The sequence below is a fragment of the Cygnus atratus genome, chromosome 5 (assembly GCF_013377495.2).
Source record: "Cygnus atratus isolate AKBS03 ecotype Queensland, Australia chromosome 5, CAtr_DNAZoo_HiC_assembly, whole genome shotgun sequence".
Classification (NCBI taxonomy): Eukaryota; Metazoa; Chordata; class Aves; order Anseriformes; family Anatidae; genus Cygnus; species Cygnus atratus.
Genome location: NC_066366.1, coordinates 7,756,418 through 7,775,582, shown reverse-complemented (window position 1 = coordinate 7,775,582; position 19,165 = coordinate 7,756,418). Strand labels below are relative to the sequence as shown.

The following is a 19,165-nucleotide window of genomic DNA, read 5'->3' as shown; positions in this document are numbered from 1 at the left end:
GGTGAAGTCTGAGGAAAGGTAATCAACTTAATTAGAATTTTTCTAAATGGATCAGCCTGCAGTAGCTTGGGCTACAGCTAGTTTACCTTCACAGGACTCATACCATCAGCAGCAGAGCCCATCAAAACAGGCGTTTCTTACCACAAATCCAAGATGTTTATTTCACTCTCCCCTTTTTTCCCTGAAAGTGATTATATTGTACCCAACAGGAAGGTTCTTCCCTCTGATTTGAACTTAAGTAAACAATTTTCAATTTGGGTTTGTCCCATTTTCTTCTCAGCTCCTTTCCACTGGCCTGAGGGAGGAGGAAAAGGTGAGATGGGAAGGTTCCGCAAAGCCAAGCCACACTGATTTCTGCTAAATTAAAATGGTTTAAAGATCCACTATGGTGGTTACTGTAAAGTTGTAGAGTTTAAAGAAAAATATCTTACCAAAAAAAAAAAAAAGAAAAGAAAAAAATATACTCAATGAATTCAACTATCTTCAAAGTTTAGTCATTTTCACTTTTTCCTCCTGTTTGTTTACTGTAGCAGAAATTCTCTGTCCTCTCTATTTTGAGGCTGTGGTTTCACAGGCAAAGCCTTCTGCAGCTTAAAGCCTATCTTCCCCTGCTGTCAGATCCTCCTGCATGCACTGATTCCCTCCCAAGGCTGCATCCTCCTGCTGCTCACCAGTATCGTAGGCACCACTGACTGGCCTCACATAGAACATACTAATGGTCTAAACAAGTTTGCAAGCTTTCTTTTCTTTTTATGCTTATTACCTGGTAGAACTCCCCCCCCGCCCCCTTTTTTTTTTTAAATGCCCCTCTGGTTCTCAGACCAGACTCGTTCTGAAGCCCTCTGAGTCACTTGTGCTGCAGAACAGAGAGGGCAGCACCACACCGAAGGAGCAAGAGGCATTTTTCTAACAAAAAAATGGGAAAGAATACTAATCATCAAGAAGCAAAGAAAGGTGCATTATCATTGTTATTATTTTACAGCTGCCCTTTAAAACAGGGAACTAAGGTAGTGCAGTTAATTAAAACTAAGTGAAAATATTCAAACACAAACATTTAATAACATCTTCAGACAATTAGGGAAACCTGCGGGTGGGGGCATCGCCTCAAGATGTTCAAAAATTTAAGATGGTATCTCTATCCAAAATAAACTTACAGTAAAAATTGTCTTCACAGCACCTGCTTAAACATTAATTAGTACAGAAATAAAATAGAAAGGCTGGACAAAATGATATAAAATTTGTACTACACCGGAGTCCAAGTAACTCACAAAACTACTGTCAGCCAGACTAAGCAAAGGGAGCTTTAATACACTGTTATTTACCTGATGGTACACTTAAAGGGGTTCACGAAGAAACACTGGTGTAAAAATACATATAAAGACAGTAAAAGACAACCATATCCCTGCTGATTAAACTACATGACACTATCATGTGAAAGGCACTAAATGAAAGCAGGAGAAAGGATATGCCTCAGGGAACAGGAAGTCTAATTTCAGTATTTCTTTAAACATCAGTTTTACACTGGTGATATTCCAAGACTTTTAATTTACTTCATGTGAGATAAGAATCTGGCCCAATGAATACTAGACACAAAAATGACTCAATATATATGCCAAAAATCCAGTTACTGCCTTTGCATGTGAAGATGCATATGCATAAAAAAAATGACTTTTTAAGAAATTAATTCCTTTAGGAAATAACGATGTCCTTAAACTGCATCCAGCCACTCATTTATGGTATGCAACAGGGCCTTGCAGCAATAGATTGCCCCACTATTTACATACATGTCACAATGCTCAGTTTCTATGTTGTTTTACTCATTTCTCAATACCCCGAGATTTTTAAATTAATTTTTCACTAAAAGAAGAATAAAAGCTCCTCAAACTCCCTCTTTAAAAGAAAAAAATGCATGCATTACCTTCAGATGCCAAAATAGAAAACAATCCTGGCAACTGCAGCAATGTGGTACTAGCAAAGATACAACACGATAAAAAATAGATCATGGTTTCTCTGTCAATATTGCTTTTACTAATTTTCTGTTCAGGGTTTCTTGCTTGGTATCTTCTCTCAGAAATATGCACAATGCTTCCATTATAAAATACTGGGAGTAAGTAAGGACCCTGTCCCCTCTCTGAAGGTACAACATGCTCTAAATTTTCCTACTCAGAAATAACTCTATGTTCTTACTATCACACAAATCCATACCCTTAGTCATATCTTCATTTCTTGCTTTCCTCTGCCCATAGCTCTAGACACTCAGTATGATCCTATCATCTTTTTCCTCAACAGGCTTTCCAAAACCCATAATTTGCTATCCAGACCTACACCCCAACTCACCTCCTGTATTGCAATATTTTCTTTGATCTGTTTTAACAGACTAATCCTCTTTCATTCTTTTAAGTTTTCATCTCTCTTTTAAGAGAGGGAGACCAAAAGATCATATGCCATACACTTGAAACCAAACTAAGAAATTTAAGAATGCTGCAGTATTTCAGTTACTCTTTTAAATACTGTCACTATGTTGTACTTTATAGCTTCAGCGTTTGTCAAGTGTACAACTTCTCTAAACAAGTAAAACATCTTTGAAAATGTCTGTCAAATCAATATCATTTAAGAGATAGGCGAGTTATTAGGGAAGAAGTTGTATAGTTAGTTGTGCATTTTTGAACCAAAGCACAAATAATTCTTAAAATGCTGAATACCACACTTAGTTGGTCCTAGAATCAGCTCCCACTGAAGTCAGTTTTCAATAAGAAGGGGTTCTTTAAAACTGCTTTCTAAATCTCTATTGTTTGCTCTGAATTCATTCTCTCCACAGAATTTGTGCTTAATGTCAGTCAGAAGTGCAGTCTGGAGTGCAAAACTTGCAATAGAAATTTGCCGACAAAAGATCTGAACAGTGAATAAGAAACAGAAATATTCCTAAAGGCAGAGTTACAGCATCTTTGCAGTAATAAATCAAATGTAATTAATGAAGAAACTTTTTCAGTCACATGCACAACAGAGCCTCCAGCATCCTTCCTCGGGAAAATTCCTTTACGGAAGATTGTAACCACATGAAATCCTATTAGAAGGTGCTGAACTCCTACATTGTGACTCTTCCGGTAGGCTTCTACATAACAAAAATGCAATGAAGTACCCTACAACTTTTTCACTCTTATTATGCAAAATCCTTATCAAATTCAATAGTGTGACATCACTCAAAATCCTGACTAACAATGGCACACAGGAGGTCAAGAGATGTCCTCTTTGTTTTAGTTTCAAGTGCTTTCCAGTCTATTAATGTTAAAAGAAAAAGAACCTTAACAGAAATAACTGATAAAGATCAAACCTACTAAACAATGAGAAGGAAATTCAGAGTTAAAGCTAGTGCTTAGCTTAACAGGAACCATTGTGCCTAGGTACAGGCAGCAGAGTGATCTTGCCAGTCACACAATGCCCAAGAATAACAAGGTGAGGTAAGGGAGCCCAGAGCTCGCCACTTCCCATGCTTGTGGTGGTTTCAGTTCAGGCCATGCCCGTTATTTTAACGCAGTATTTGTATTTCTTGGGAGCAATTGTTCAGCAGTCTCCCACTCCTTTGTGCCCCGGGTTGCGTGGAGCGCAGCATGCGGCACACGTTCCCCTCACAACCAGGAGGACAAAGGACTCAGTGATCAGGGGGGACAATTAGTCCCAATTAGGCCTATTTCGCAGCTGAGTGTAAGGGGCGGGGGAAGGGAGCTTAAATTTTCAAGCCATGGGTCCCTCAGGCAAGTTACAGTGTGATCAGCAAAGTGCCAAGTTTTAGAAAACGTACCCTGCCGTACCTCGCTGCTGAGGTAAGGTTCTGGAAGTCCGGGCATGGCTCCCGAGGCAGAGGCTTTCCTCCAGGAGCTGATGGAGCGGTACTTCTCCCGCACGCTATGCGGAAAGCCGATAGCCATTTTGCCTATTAGCTAACGTGACTAACCAATATTTCCAGTTTTCAACCCACTCCTTCAGCAGCAGTTCTCCATTTAAGCACACACAGACACACACACACACACACACACACAGAGGCAATATTAGTAATACTTACATATGCACATGTGGAGGCTGGAACCTGCTCTGATTAATGTTGTAGTGTGTAAACGCCTGCGTTGGGTTGGAGCTGTACTCATCCACTGTTATGGTAACTTTGCCTTGTGAAGGAATTCCATGAGCCATCCTTCCTCCTTATGGACATGAGCAATTCACAGCTTCCCAAGGCCAAGAGCGGGGCAGGGCATTGTGTTCCTGGCAGCTCCCGAATCCCAGCAGCTCCTCATCAACGCACAGACCTCTGTGAGGAGAGAACAACAGCGCATACTGCTAAAACCTTGAAGGAGACATAAGCAGGCACAGACATTACTCTGTCCTCTCCCCATTTCCACTCAAAGGTTTTTTTCTTTATTTTTATGTACGCATCACCCAACACTCTATGCATTATTATTCACTATTGTATTCACCACTTCATCATTTAACTCCATCACCATTAAATAGAATTAAAATAAAAAAGAATGCTTAAAATAAGGCTTTATTTACTAGAAATCTATCCGTGCGGAAAGCCCCAGTTAAGTATTCCATATTTACTATCCTTTATTTTAAGTAACATCTTGTGCTAATTGCAACCATGAAAATTAACAAGTGGACCTAGTTTCCTGAAGGACAAATGGCTTCCCGCAAATACACACACTTGTTTGCAAGGCCCTGTTTTAGCTTTACAAAATGAGTTACATCTGAGGGACTTTGGGGAAGCTGACTCAAGGCAGAAAATTCTACAGTTGCACAGCAAAAGGTTCATTCAAATACCTTTGAATCAATGTATTTATCTGCCTGGAGCAAGGCTAACATCTAGGCAACACTAACGGAACATCCATGTTACAGTCTACTAGCAATGAAACCCGTTTGGATTCATCATCAGACAGTAATGATTTGTCCGGTAAATTTCAGAGCAATTTCATGCACAACTATTTCTGCATAGGATGAAAGAAATATTTTTGCCTCTATAGGTGTCCTTATCTTTCACTTCTTCCAAGTGCTCTTAAATATACTTTTGCACTAAGGCTGGAAGTGTTCTACAATAAAAGGATAAGCTGAAGAGCCAGAAACTTCCCAAATCTGAACTCTGTCAAGTTCCCCACACACAATTTGAGTCTAAATTTCTTGAATCAATAAACTAAGGTTACCTCAGCTGCCTGCCTTTGGAAGGACTTTGTGAAAATTGATCTGCTTGTATTTGAAGAATACTTTCAAGATGAGCAACTCTTTAAAAGCACTGCTCATGAGGTAGACCCTCAGCTGCGGCACTACCATCGCTGCAACGACTTCAGTGAAATTATGACACTCTGTATCAGTTGATCTGCTCTTTAGCTGCTTCACACAATAGCAAATTTTTCATATCTGGCGCGTACTTTATAAAACTAAGCCAGCACTTGCTGGAAAGACAAAGAGATAAGAAAGAGAAGAGGATGATTTGATCCCTGGGCATCAAACTAAGCAATGTTTTTCCACTGTGATATTCCTGGACTTCTCTTAGCTCCTAGATCGAAATGTGTTTGCCATGTGTAGCGTTAAACATTTGGAATCTTTGATTTGTATTCAAAATATATTTTTAATACAAAGACTAATTTCCAGTTTGGCATGGAGTACAATAAAAATGCCCTGCAAATGGCAGATGGCCTGCTATAGGCCATTTATTTTATTATTTTACAACCTCGGGCCTACGTAGGCTTCCATATGTTAGCTGGGTTAAGACATTCGGCAACCCTCATTCCAGTAATTGGGTTCTATTCCTCATCTTCTTTATTATTTTTTTTTTAAATGCAAGATGAAACTCAGCCATGAAGTTCCCATTTAAAAACCAAGCCATTGGTGAGCCAGTCCATCTCAGTAACTAAGGTTGTGGTCTGGCCTTTGCACTAACCCACTCTCTTAAGACCAAGCACAATAGTTTCAGGGGGAAAAATCAGCAAGGTGAGCTTTACTAAACTAAATCTCAGCTGTGTTTTAAGATATGTGCAACAACTGCTTACGAATCATAATGTGGTGGTTACCATACCAGGTTTGCAGCTGTTTCCTTAATTTCCCTTACAATTATATTTCGGTGTTATTTTGCATAACAGTAAAACACAACACCTGCTTCAAATTGCAGTCCTGTTCCAAGTACTGTAATTCTTTTGAGATACAAACTACGAGGAGCATGCAACACAGAACAGCATAATTGCCCTGCACTGAAAAGTAAATACAAATGAAAACATCTTCCTGTTGGAGAAATGACTGTCATTAACAAGAATGCTCACCATCAAAGCTCCCAGGAAAAAAAATAAGTTTTTCTTTTACGCTGCAAGAACTTTAGCATTTGCATAAATTAAGTGGTATGAAAATTACACATCTATGTTACATTTTTGCAATTAAAAGCTACTATACAGAATAACATGTTAAAGCAACAACAAAAATATGTCTGGACTTTCAGAAAAGCTAAATCACACTATTTTCAGTAGTCTAGTGTAAGAAAGGTCAGAGCATTAAGTTTTATATTATAGTTCACTCATTGGAAAAAAAAATCCAATTTGTTTGTAAGAGTGAATCATACATAAAGACAATAAGCGTTTTTACAAGGTTTATAACCTTTATGTCACGGAAAGAAATTACCACAACTGGCATAAAACAAATGAATATTCGAATAGCTATATTAGGTACTTTAAAGTTGACTTTTGCATGATTTTAAGTATATAAGCTACAATTGCTTCCCACTATGCCAGTCTTTAATCTTGAGAATAAACCTCTATACTTGAGTCAAGACAAAGCCAAGCAAAGCATCCTTTTAAAATGAAATTCAACAACAAATGCTGGACTGGAAAAGAAGTAGCTCACTTCTGTGTCAATTCTCTAAATTCCCTGTAGTGCTCTATTTGGTACTACAGCCCACCTAGCAGAAGTGTCTAATTAATACCTTCTTTAATGAGTTCTCTGAAGAAAATATCAAAAAGGACCTAAACGCTTCTCAACTTTAAAACTAAATGTATTTTAGGCCCAGGGTTTAAAAAACAAACAAAAAAAGGCTACTTTGTATCACTACCGTTCTTTCTCCAAATGTAATCACTCCTCGAAGATCACATGCAAGAGATGAGTAGAAAAGAATAAAAGTTGCATTATTTCTCACATCTGTCAAGTGAAACAATTTTACGCACTTTATACGATAATATTGGATTACGAATAATTAATTATATTGAAAACCCAAAGAAACAATCGCAGCACGTTGCGGTTCCCCACGTACAGCTTACCCTGGCTGAAACAATCATTTTCCAACGTGGGTTTGGACTGACAGAGAGATGTGCTATTGTATAAATCTGCTCAGTTTTCAAGGTGCAAACTGCTGTAAGCCTTTTTTTTTTTCCATAAAAGGGCCGGCACAAACTTACACGCAGCTAATTTTACAGCAGGCTACTACTACCAAAAAGCTATCGCAAAATATGCCCAGATAGGTCATTTCAGAGCGTAAGGTTGCATTTCGCGGCAAACTACACACGCAAGCTCTGCGTACGGCCATGTACACGCACACCCGCGCCTACGACCACCGCATCCCCCTCGACTAAAATATTTATGCCTTCCTAATCTGAATTTCAAAACCCGTGCCTTCCGAGCGCTACCGCGCCGGAGACGAAAGCCGGGCGGTGCGGCAGACGGAGAGGGTTAACTCGGCGGCCACCCCGGCTGCCGGCACAGCCGCGGCTCCGGCTCCAGCCCCGCCGAGCCAGCGCTGGGGGCTGCCGCGGCGGCCTCCCCCCGCCCCGCCGCCCCCGCCTTGTTACCGCTCGCCCCGGCGACGCTCCCGCGGCTGCCCCGGCCGTCCCCGCGCTACACTTGGCGCCCAACTCCGGGCTCCATCCCGGCCGCCCGGGCACGGCAGCGGGGACCGCGCCTTCCCCCCGCCCCCCCCAGCCCGGGGGGCCGGCCCCGGCTGCCCCCCGCCCTCCGCCGCCCCCCCGGGCCCCGGCCGCTCCCCACCTCCGGCCGCCGCCTGGGCTCCCGGGGCCGCCCCGGCCGCGGCCCCGCGGTGCTCCGGGCTCGCCCCCCGCTGATTGATGGCTCCGGGCGGCCAATGGCTCCGGCGCGGCCCCGTCCCGGCGTGTGCCGCAGCCCCCGCCCTCGCCCCCAGCCCGGCTCGGCTCGGCGCCCTGCCCTGCCCTGCCCCCGCCTCGGCATCTCCGCGGCTCCGCTCCGCGCCGGCTCCTGCGCGCAAAGTTTGCATCGCGGCCCCGGCCCCCCACCGGCAGCGGGGCTGCACCGGCTGGGGCGAGCTCGGGGGAGGGCCGGCACCGACTCGGCGGCGGGCGGGGGGCTGCCGGCGGCTCCGTATCCCGGCGCTGCCCAGCGCCGTTCCTCCGCCCGGGGAGGTTTCCAGGCCTCCGGCAGCGGGCTTTCAGAGCGGGCGGCGAGAGGCAGCCCCCGCCGGCGAGGCGGAGCGGGGGAACTCCGCCGGGGACGGGGGGCGCAGCCCGCTCCCCACCGCTACTTTTGCGGCGCGCCCCCCGCAGCGCCCCCCCCGCGCGGGGAGCTCCGGAGCCGCTCCGCGCTGCGCCCGCCGGGGCTGCCGCCCGCCCGCCGCTAGCCCCGGCCGGCACAACGCTGCCCGCCCCGGCTCGGCTCGGCACGGCCCGGCACGGCCTATCCTCCGTGCCCCGCCGCCGCCCCCGGCCCCGCCGCCAGGCCGCTGCCCGCCCCGGGCGCGGAGGAAGGCGGCGGAGGGCAGCGGGGGCACGGCCCGGGCAGGGCAGGGCGGGCTGGCTCCGCGCCGCCGCACACACCCGGCCCGACCCGACCCGACCCGGCGGGCTCAGGCTCAGGCTCGGGGCGGTCACGCCGGGGGAGGCGGCGGCGGGCTCGCCCCGGTCATTGTGTGCAGCAGGCTGGCCCCAACGCCGCCGGAGCCGCCGGCCGCCCCCCCGCACTTGCCCGTGACACGGCACCTCTAACCCGCGGCTTTGTGCGCCGCGGCCGCCCGTCGGAGCCCCCCGGCTGGCGCGGCCGCCCCCCGCCCGGGCCGCTCACCTTCCCTGCGGCGGCTCTGCCCGCGGGCCGGGGACGCCTCAGCGCGGGCGGCGGGGCCGCTCCATGGGGCGGCGGGGGCGCGGCCGGGGCAGAGCCTGCGCCCGACCCCGCGGCGGTGCCCGGCGGCGGCGGCGGCGGCCTGGGTCCGGGTCCGGGGCGGCGGCGGCGGCGGGCGCGGTGCAGTGAGCGGGGCTGCCACTGGGGTCAGGGAGCAGGCACCAGGAAACACGGCGGCCACGGAGCGCTGCTCGCACGCACACACGCACACACACACACACACCACGGCTCCTCCCGCCGCCTCGCACTTCACCCCCCCGGGCAGGGAGGGAGGGAGGAATCGCTGCTGCATTTCCCAAGTGCGGCAAAGCCTCCCCCCGCCGAACCCGGGCGCAGAGGCCGGCGAGAGCAGCGGCCGTGCCGGGGTCAGGGCGCGGAGCCGCAGCGCCGCGGCCCCGGGCAGCGCGGAGCCGGTCGCAGGGCAGCCCCGGGGCCCGGCCGCAGCCCCTGCCCCTGCCCGGGCAGAGCGGGCCGAAGGGCGATTTACGGATAACGGCAGTAATACCGGTCCCCCGCGGGGCTTCACGCGGTCAGCACCTCCCGTCATCAGGCGCTGATGCGGGGGTCGGTTCCTGCGGTGGATGAGCTAACCTCAGCCGCCGGGAGGAAAAAAACAACATACAGCAGCGCTACCGGGGGATTACCATTTGGGCTGAACATTATCCTAGGGTAAGTGGGGCTTTTCTATGCAGAGGTAGAAGAGGTAGGATCAGGGAGCATGCCGTTGTCTTTTTGTTCCCCCCCCCCCCTTTTTATTTTTTTTTCAAAATCCACACCATTTGTGTCAACAGCCACAACAGTGACAAAGTAAAGAAGTACAGATTAGACGTGTTTGGGTTTTTACTTCCAAGACAACAAATGGGAAGGGGGAGTTCCAAACAGCCATACATCTATAGTGCAAGAAAAAAAAAATCCAAAGGAGCTGAGAAAAAAAATGAAAGCTCCTACCAGGCTGCTCAAAGAACGGCGTGCCCTACATATTTTAAATAAATAATTTTGGCTCTGGCCAACCTTTGGATATGCATGGCAACTAGGCAGGTTTTTCTTTGTTGCTGAAAACAATGAGAAGGGTCCAGGGCATTGTCAGACAGAAACCCACTAGGATGGATGGTCCCCTTTAGAAGCACAGCAAACTAAGAAGAATCAGCCTGAAAAAAAAAAAAAAAAGATTAAATTGCATGTGTTTTTTTTTCAAATTTGACATCAGATCTTTCTGATCTTTTATTTTGTCATTTTCCCTTTTAATAGAAGTAAACACTGTGAACCAGCAAAGGAAAATTCCTGTTTTCCTGTTTCACACAAAACGGCCTACAGTTAGTCGTCCTCCTCACCAAATTGAAGCAACATTTTCAGGGAATCTTTGCCTGGAATGAGTCTGGGGCCATACTTTCACAAATATGTTTAACTGCCTGTCCCTGGAAAATAAGTGATCCAGCACTCAGCCCACTTAGCCACCTTCTGTCCCTGCACAAGTCCTTGTGCAAGAACGGGGAACCCCACCTGGGACAGAGATCCAGTCGGCGCTAGGGAAACGCAGCCTGTTTCCTCACCGATCAGTCTCCCCAACCCATTCACCTCACGACTGCACAAACGCTTCTGCTGCAACAAGGCAGGGGGCAGGATGAGCAACTGGGGACACAAAGAGGACAGGATAGCTTCATTGGTGCCACTGGCTGTTTAAATATAAAAATATGGGGAGTGAGGGCGAGTGGGTTCCATCCAGAACCTGCTGTATCCCTTCTCGGCAGCTGCAGCAGAAGGACTTTTCCTGTGTTTGCCTTCATACCGCATCCAGAGCCCTCAGCACTACAAATGTGAGCTTCTGGCATAGAAGGAAGACCAAGGAGGAAGTATGGGTAGGTGACTGAAAGCTCAAAGACCTTCTCTCTGATAGCTTGTACAGTCAGAGACAAATCAGACACATTCCCCCAGCGTTTCAGTGTCCTCGTACTGAAATAAGCGTTTACCTAATTTACTAGTCCTTACATAAAATAAAGTATATGGCTTCAAAGTTAGCCTTACTTGGCTTTTGCCAACGTGAATCAAGGGTGGGTCCTGATTCTAAGGTCACACCTTTTTCACGATCCTGCATGTTCAGCAGCAACACCGAGCTGTAATACAGTCACTGGGAGCACTGTTTCTAATAAGTGACTCCACAAACTCAGAAACATCTTCTGCTAAGAGCACATATTGAAATTCTTCCTTTTAACAAACTACTTGTTTTCAGTTTCCCCAAGAACACTATGTGTTCCAAACTACCCACTTTTAGAAGTGCATTGTCCGTGGAGTTGCTACAAGAGGGAAAAATTGTTTTCTTAAATTGATTACAGGCTTTTCTGAGGAAAAGAGTTCTATTTTGTTGCCTTTCTAGTTCAAAAGAGCAGCCTCAAAATGCAAGTATGTAAGTACAGAAAAAGAAAATGTCTTTATTGTGGCTGGAACATGGACCTACTAATAAATACACACTTGACAAGAGGATCTCAAAGATAAATTTGGAAAATTAAAAAGCAAACAAGCTGTTTATTGTGAGTGTCACAGGACTGATTTTTCTAGTTGGGTGAAACTCAAAATAGTGAACAAGCAGCTTTTGTTTACTTTAGTACTTCCTATTCATAACGTTTCAAGTGTGTATTATACATGAAACTTCAGTCATGTTCGGAGTTTGCTCTGGATTTTGTTCTTTCACTTTTACAAATCCAAGGCAAGTATCATCAAATGCACAGATACAGTTGATGCGTGTTAAAAATTTTGAAATACTACAGTGTCATGAAAAGCATGTAGATTCTCCAAAACCTATCATGCAATCTCTGATATTAATTTCATAGGTATTATCATCTCCAGTTTCTGCCAAGCACAAGAAAAAGCTATAAACTTTTGAGATACACACAGAGCAGTTCAGAGTGAACTAGGGAAGCCTGTCTCACTTTGATTTTCACTTTGGGACAAATCTTCCCTAAATATCAGTGGACACCTTTTAATCTTTTACATAGAAAAGAAAAAAACAAAAACACACACAACTTTCCAACTGCACATCATGACATTGGTCTGTGATTACAGTATTAGCCTGACACAGGTCCTACCTGGTTAGGATGTACTATATCATGTGGTGCCTTATTGTGCTCCATGATTTGCTGCATGTCACGTGTTGAAGCTACTCGCAAAGTAAGGTATCTCAAGAATATTCCAACGTCTGACCCAAGGAGGCAAGACCTGATTACAAGCCCATGTTTCACAGTATAAAATGATTGACAGTGCTACTTTGAGGTTGTTTCCACAACCTCTCCACTCCTTTAGCATTTATTTTTTGCTCCCATTCTTTAAGGACACAAACCATGTAAGAAAAAAAAAATGTTTTTAAAAAAGCCTCCTTCCAAATAGGCTTTTAAAGCAGTTCAGTTTCCCCAGCCCAGTTCACAACAGTCTCTTGAAAGCTTTCACTACCATAATACAGGGCACTTCAGTCAGCAGTACAGGAGCAAGATGGACGCACACTATGTTACAGTTTCAGAAAAAGGCCACTGATCCACATTATCTTTGAGTCTGGACACAGTATCAGAGGGATTTTTTGTAACCTTTTTGTTTGTTTGTTCTTGCCTTTTTTTTTTTTTTTTGCCTTTTTTGTTTGGTTGGTTTTGTTTCAATACATGCATTACCTGGATTTTTGGCCAGTTTAAGACAACAGCATGAGGATTCTCATTTGTATTGCAGAGAGAACTCAATTTCAGCTTTCAGAGACTGGGCCATGGTGGTGCACTAGTAAATTACCTACAGTGCTAGACAATATATATTTTAAGAAAGCAGAGACTGATCCAGCGGACATCCACTGGTGGCAGCCTACACTGAAGTCACTAGACTGAGCATATTTCACCACATGCCACTGCAATTCTGCCAAAACCTGTATTTTTAACGGGCTTTTTCCCCTCATTGAAGCAACAATTCTCCAGTAACTATGGAACAGAAGACAATTGGAGAACACCACCTTAGTTTAGCCTTTATGCCCCACTGAGCAAATACTACTTTTCAAATTTGCACAATGTAGCCGGATAGATGAAAAGTTCTCTACTGCTCTCCTTCTCCATTTGTAGCCTGAAAGTCACAAAGTATTTGGTGTGCATGCTGGCCAACAACAGCAGGCATACAACAGAAGAACACAGTATCAGATATAAAATGAAACCAATCAAACAAAACCAGGATTCGAACTTTGAAGATACAAATTGTTCTTTTATCACTTGGAGTTACTTTCACATAGAAAATCAGAGAATAGAACTAGCAAAAAATTAAACCCTAAAAATTGAATTAAAAAAATACAGTACTCCTTGGCTTTAGATTTTTGTAGTCTCTGCTGTTACCATTTCTTTTATCTGACTTTTTCTCTCGCAATAGGGGCCCATACACTAACCAGTTCAGCACTCCAGCGAGTGCTACATCCTCAGGAAGAAACCATGGCCTCTCCACAGAAGCGCACCAGCTTTTTCAGAAAAAGGACAATTCTCTTAAGGAAGTGAAACTGAAGCCTTCTGTCAGAAAGCTGCAGACAGAGAGGAACACATCATTATAATGCTGATAGAGCATCAAGTAAGACTACTGAAGGAAATATCATCAGTTGTCCTCTGGGCATTCTTTTTATATTCGATGGACCAGAACATTGTCACAGGATAATGGTTGTCTGCCGCCTTGCCCCTATTAAATTAAATTAAATATTTGATTGGAACTTTCCTACTTGCTCTCTGTAGAAATAAAAAATGATGCAAAAAAGCTGTAGGTGAATCATTTGCCCTTCTAAAATCTCCCAGTTTAACTGCTAGTCAAGGTACCTAGAGAAGAAACCATTCCTATTAGGTTTTGGGGAGGGTTGAAATTTTTCAAATTGAGAAGGATGTCTGGGTGATTTATTCCTTCATAACAGAGCAGGCAGTGACTTCAGCTTTGTATGTACATAAAGATGCAAGTACTGTTTGATGCATGGCAGTTATTACAAAGATATTACTGCAGGAACATTTAGGTTTGCTCCCACATAGTGAAGGCTCGGGACACGCTACAAGGAAAAGTTTTTGGTGTTCACCTTCTGGTCAACAAGCTGTGGCAGTGAATAAGGAAAGTAATGTGAGGTGGTCAAACACCCTATTTGTTGTGTATTGATTTGCCTGTTTAGGAGAAGGTAGATGCCTTTTTTTCAAGTGATCTTTTTATCAGTTAATTGGTCTACAATGTATTCAGCCAAGGCCAATGCATCAGAAAGTCTTCAGTTTATTCCTACTGCAGTTCAGCCACTCAAAGCTCGTTGTACCAAATAATTCCCAAACTTCAAGTTCTGGCAGGAAACAGGCATTCACTACTACAGTAGAGAGAATTATGAACCTCTCTTCTGCTTGAACTTTCGCTTACTCAACAATTGCTGTCCCTTTTCATCACATACTTCGCTTCATCCTGTGGCAGACTGTCCACAATAGATTTCTGTTCGGAGATGTAAGATGAACTTCATACCCAGGAGTTTTGAGTAGTCAAGGCAATATCAGAAAGCTTCCTAACTACACCCTCCCTCTTCTCATGTCCTTCTGATTTCAGAGACAACATGTAGTGAAGTGGGTTTATATCACATGAAGTGCACTTTGCAAATTACAGACTTCACGAGTGGAAACTCGGTAGATGGAGAAAAATCATTCTCTGTTTCTGAGAGAAGGTCCCTATTGCACTGAAAGCTACCTACGAAATTCTCGACATCAGTCAAAATTCCACATGGAAAGCAAATTGCAAGACTGAAACAGACCTTAGCTCACAGTGCAAACAAAGAAATCTACATGGCGATGCTGAAAAGAGAATATCACTCCTAGGCTATCTTGAATTTTTCTTTTTAAAACTACAGATCCAACTGCTAATTCAGCTGTTGCTGATGACTTTTGTCAACGGTTACTCAGAGTTAACCTCTTTACATCTAAACAAATAAACACCAGAGCTTCACTTCATGCCTTGCATAATTAACTTACATTTTTGACAGCAGTTACAGCCATAATCTCCAGCACACCTACTTCTAGTTCCAGTTTATGGACTCCAAATTACTTTTGGGCCAGGAGTGTGTTCCCTTTACAGAAAATTGTAGGGAACTGTAGGATAATTATAATGAAAAGCCTTAAAAGGGGACAGGCATTCCAATACGAAGATCTTTTCCAATTTGAGAATGAAGCTAAGAACAAGATTTCCTTAAGGAAGGAAAAGATTTTCATGTTTTCAGGAGTCTCATCACTTTGAATGTCCCCAACAACACTGTTGATCTGAAAGCACATGTAAACCTAGAGCCTGAAGCCAAAGTCTTCATTATGTGTTAACTACCCTAATTATCAAATTCTGTGGTATGCAAGATGCTTATGAAGCCCAAATTCTATGGTGAAGGAGCGAAGCTTGAATTCACACACAGGTCTGGTTAATGTAAGATAGGTTTCTGGAAAGAAACAGACAAGATCTTAAGGTATAATCTCTGATTAATGATCATTTTTGTCACTTGATTTGATGTTTTAAAATCAATATTGAACAGCAGTTATTGTCTAGATTTTGAATGCATGCAGGCTGAAACTGCTTGTTCACTACTGAAGGATCCTATACTGTTGGATTCTACACTCAGATGCCCCAGGAAAAAAAATCCTCTATTCCAGTTATTGTCTAGCATTTGAGTTCAGTGTTGGCAAACTGGCCCCTGCATGTCTTTGAGGCATATGGAAATTGATGATGAAGGTGTCTAGTATAACTAGAAGTATAATTTGATGAAAACTGAGGCAGTGAACTGTGAGAAACTGCTAAATCGGTGTCATCAAACTCTGCTTGAAAAATAATGAAACAAATATTACTAGGACACAAGAAATGCAGGGCAAGGACTGTGAGACCAGAGACTAAATGCAGAAATTAAGGAAACATACAAGATGTTATTTTCATTGTTATTTTTGAAACACATACCCAAAATACAATGCAATATTCCTGTCCAAATTCACTTTATGGAGACAGTGACATCATGTCTCTTCCAAATTGTTCAAGCCTGAATCTTGGCACAAGCTCTTCCAATAGAATACCATGTTTGGCCCTGGCACTCTCGCCTGTCTACCCATAACCATGTGCAGAATAAGAACAGCACCACGGCCAATGCAAATCCTAGTAATAGCTCAAGTCCCTTGGGGCAAAAGAAAAAGACCAAAATAGAAAACATATTACAGTTTTAAAGCAATAATATTGCTAAGGAAAATAAAACAAATGTAACCTCAGAAGTAAGATGACATTTATTGCCTAAAAGTTAACAATTCCTGAAGCTGTGAAAGCATTCTATAAATAAAGACCTGAAGATGGCAGTGGAAAGATCCTGATACCGCTTTATTCATACATTTTGAATGAAAACAAACCAGACAAACATAGAAATCTGGGAACAAGAGGAAGATACATGTTTTAAGACTTGCTTAGATCACTAAACACACTTGAAGTACTGGGGAAAAAAAAAAGAAAAAAAAAAGCAATAAAGATTCTGTTCAGTTGTACCCATGTTTTGAGACAGGAACATGTGTACTCTCAAGAAAGGGACATAAGCTTGCATATTCAAAGATTTGCCAGAAAATTTGTACAAAAAGATCACAGGGACACAGAGACAGCTGGAAAAATTGGAGCAAGGGCTCTGATTTTCATGCCAGTGTTACACCTAATGCAAAGGGAATGCAGATGATGGTCTGCAAGCTATATGTTATTCCTCCTGCCACTTAGCAGTGTGCTTGGACAAGAATCGGAAAGTAACAAGGGAAAAAAGAGACACAGAAATGATAAAAAAAATGTGCCATTGTAAATGAAAATATTTGTGTCAAAATATTTCTTACAGTCATAATATCTTTATGTACAAAAGGCAAATGTCAGCATCAATGCAGCCGTATATATCAAGCACTAATTTCTTTAAAGCACAGACTGATTTGAAAATTTAACTAAGCTATACCCACAATCTCACCATAACATGCACAGAGCAGAAAACATGAAATGGAAAAAGATCTACAAACAAACACCCTATATCATGCTTTAAAAGAATGATAATGAGATGTTTTTGCACATGGACTTACAGAGATTAATTATCAATAAACCTAACTAGAAAGTTGTGCTAGTAAATGTCTAGAAGATTTCTTTCTATTGGGGGATATACAGATAGGAAGCTTAGTAGAAAAAGGGTAAATGGAATCTAGAGAGGACTTACTGGTAATGCATGCGAGTTTCAAAAGTAATCTATGCATGATTTCCATGGGTTTTAATATCATCTTTTCCCATAAGATGATCTTAAAATCTGTGCGTTAAAAAGTCATTTTTTCAGTCAGTTACTGTTAATCCAAATTCTGCACTTGAGAAGACTTCTTCTGTCAGGGTAGTATAAATTTACCATTTATATATTTTTTCCCTATCAGAAATATTGGCCGCAGTTCTATCTTTTGTGATGTCATTACTGCAAATTCAAAACTGTGATCTTGTTTAAAAGATATGTTTTAAAAGAAAAACCGTTTCTAAAATCAGTTTATAAAACTCATTTTGAATTTAACCAGGGTACCTTTTTGTCCACATTGGATTCCCATTGATCCCTGTTGTGCTTTCAGATCTGCACATAGCCTTTGACAGTGGCTGAGAGAAGCAGAGTCACAGTGTCTCTTTGGAGCACCCTCACTGTCACAATGATGTGTCCATTGAGATGTCTCACTTCTGAAAAGGAGAAATGAAGAGAAAAAATTAAAAACATAAAAAAGACAAAGGAAAAGACAAAGGAAAAAGATGGGATTCAGATCCCAACTCTCCACAAGGCCAGTGGCATGTCCAGTATGGGGCTAAACCTACAAAACTCTACAGTTTCTAAAACAAATCTGGATGGAAAACATTCTGAGACTAGCTGATGTGTCTACCGAGATGCAAGATAAACTAGTAGTCTGACAATTACGCTTTCCTATTTAGAACAAGCTGTTAGCCAGCCATTTCATATACAACAAAGCCTATTAAACCGTACTACCTAATCCCTCGTTGTTGGTTTCAGTAACACTTCCTATTCTTTCCAATGTAAGTTACCTATGGTATACTATCAACTTAAAAAGAAAATTAACATATATGCAAGTTCTTCAGGGGGTAAATTATTCTTCCTATCTGGAGTTCTCTGTTTTAATTAATAATGTGAGCCAAAAACAGTAAAGGAAGAGATCATAATTGTCAGTTCACGCTTTAGTACTTTCAGTTCAGAATCTGAGTAACTGTGCACAGGTCATTTTCCAACATTCACTCATCTTCTGATGGATTTTCATCGGGGTGCTCTTTCCCAAATACTTGTTGGATCAGAACGCTAGTTACCTACGTTCAATACTGCCAAATTAACAAAGCAAAAATCAATGATTAAAAGCTCACAAACCACAAGACTGCCACAGTCTGCAAGCTGCTTAACTTTTTTTTTCTTGCATTTTGTTGTTGCTACACTGTTGTAAGAGTGCTTATGCTGTTACATTATATTCACATCAGAATGTGTGCGCATGTTTACAGGAAAGCTCAGCGGCACTGCCACTGAAGTAGCTCTGTTCTCCCGCACACGAGTGACCAGAACACCGCACCACAGGGAGCTCTGCTGCTCCCTTTTGATAGCAGGTGTTAGAGCCTCTGGCAGGAGAGAACTCCAAGGTTTTGGACTCCGGATTCTCCACATGTTAGAACCAAAAACCTATTTCTTTGTGTGACTCACAGAAAAAGGAGTCAGGCTCTCAGGATTTTAAAAAATCTGGATTTCAAAATGGAAACCACATAAAAACATGCTCTTAAACTGTCCGAGAAGTGATCCACGAGACAGTGTCTTAAAACAGCCTAAGCCATACCTTTACTGGTTTATTACTGTTGTTTTGTTCTTCCCTGAGAGGGAATGAGGATGGGAAAGAGTTGTCACATGAGATACTTTATCTGACTTACCGAATTACAATGCTTTGTAACGACACACTTGTAGCTACAGAGTAAGGGGAGTTGAAAGGGCTCAAAAGATACTATAAAATAGGAACACACTCCACAGACTACATTTTCCTTTTAA

The 19,165-nt window shown here is 43.4% G+C and overlaps 1 protein-coding gene across 9 annotated transcripts in view; it reads right to left on the bottom strand.

Annotated features, from left to right (window-relative positions):
- MPPED2 (metallophosphoesterase domain containing 2) overlaps positions 1-19,165 on the bottom strand; it is a 193,259-nt gene that overhangs the window by 96,330 nt on the left and 77,764 nt on the right. For 2 of the 9 annotated variants that reach the window (XM_035550154.2, XM_035550156.2), the window contains 2 exons: positions 17,666-17,814; positions 4,061-4,303 (listed from right to left, as the gene is read on the bottom strand). In XM_035550154.2, the coding sequence (XP_035406047.1) occupies positions 4,061-4,188 (128 nt within the window). In that variant the 5' untranslated portion in view covers positions 4,189-4,303; positions 17,666-17,814. Of the gene's footprint in view, positions 1-4,060; positions 4,304-5,189; positions 5,209-7,814; positions 7,934-8,010; positions 8,061-9,054; positions 9,162-17,665; positions 17,815-19,165 lie in introns of those variants that run through there. The other 7 variants (XM_035550159.2, XM_035550161.2, XM_035550155.2 and 4 more) reach the window with 6 other exon arrangements.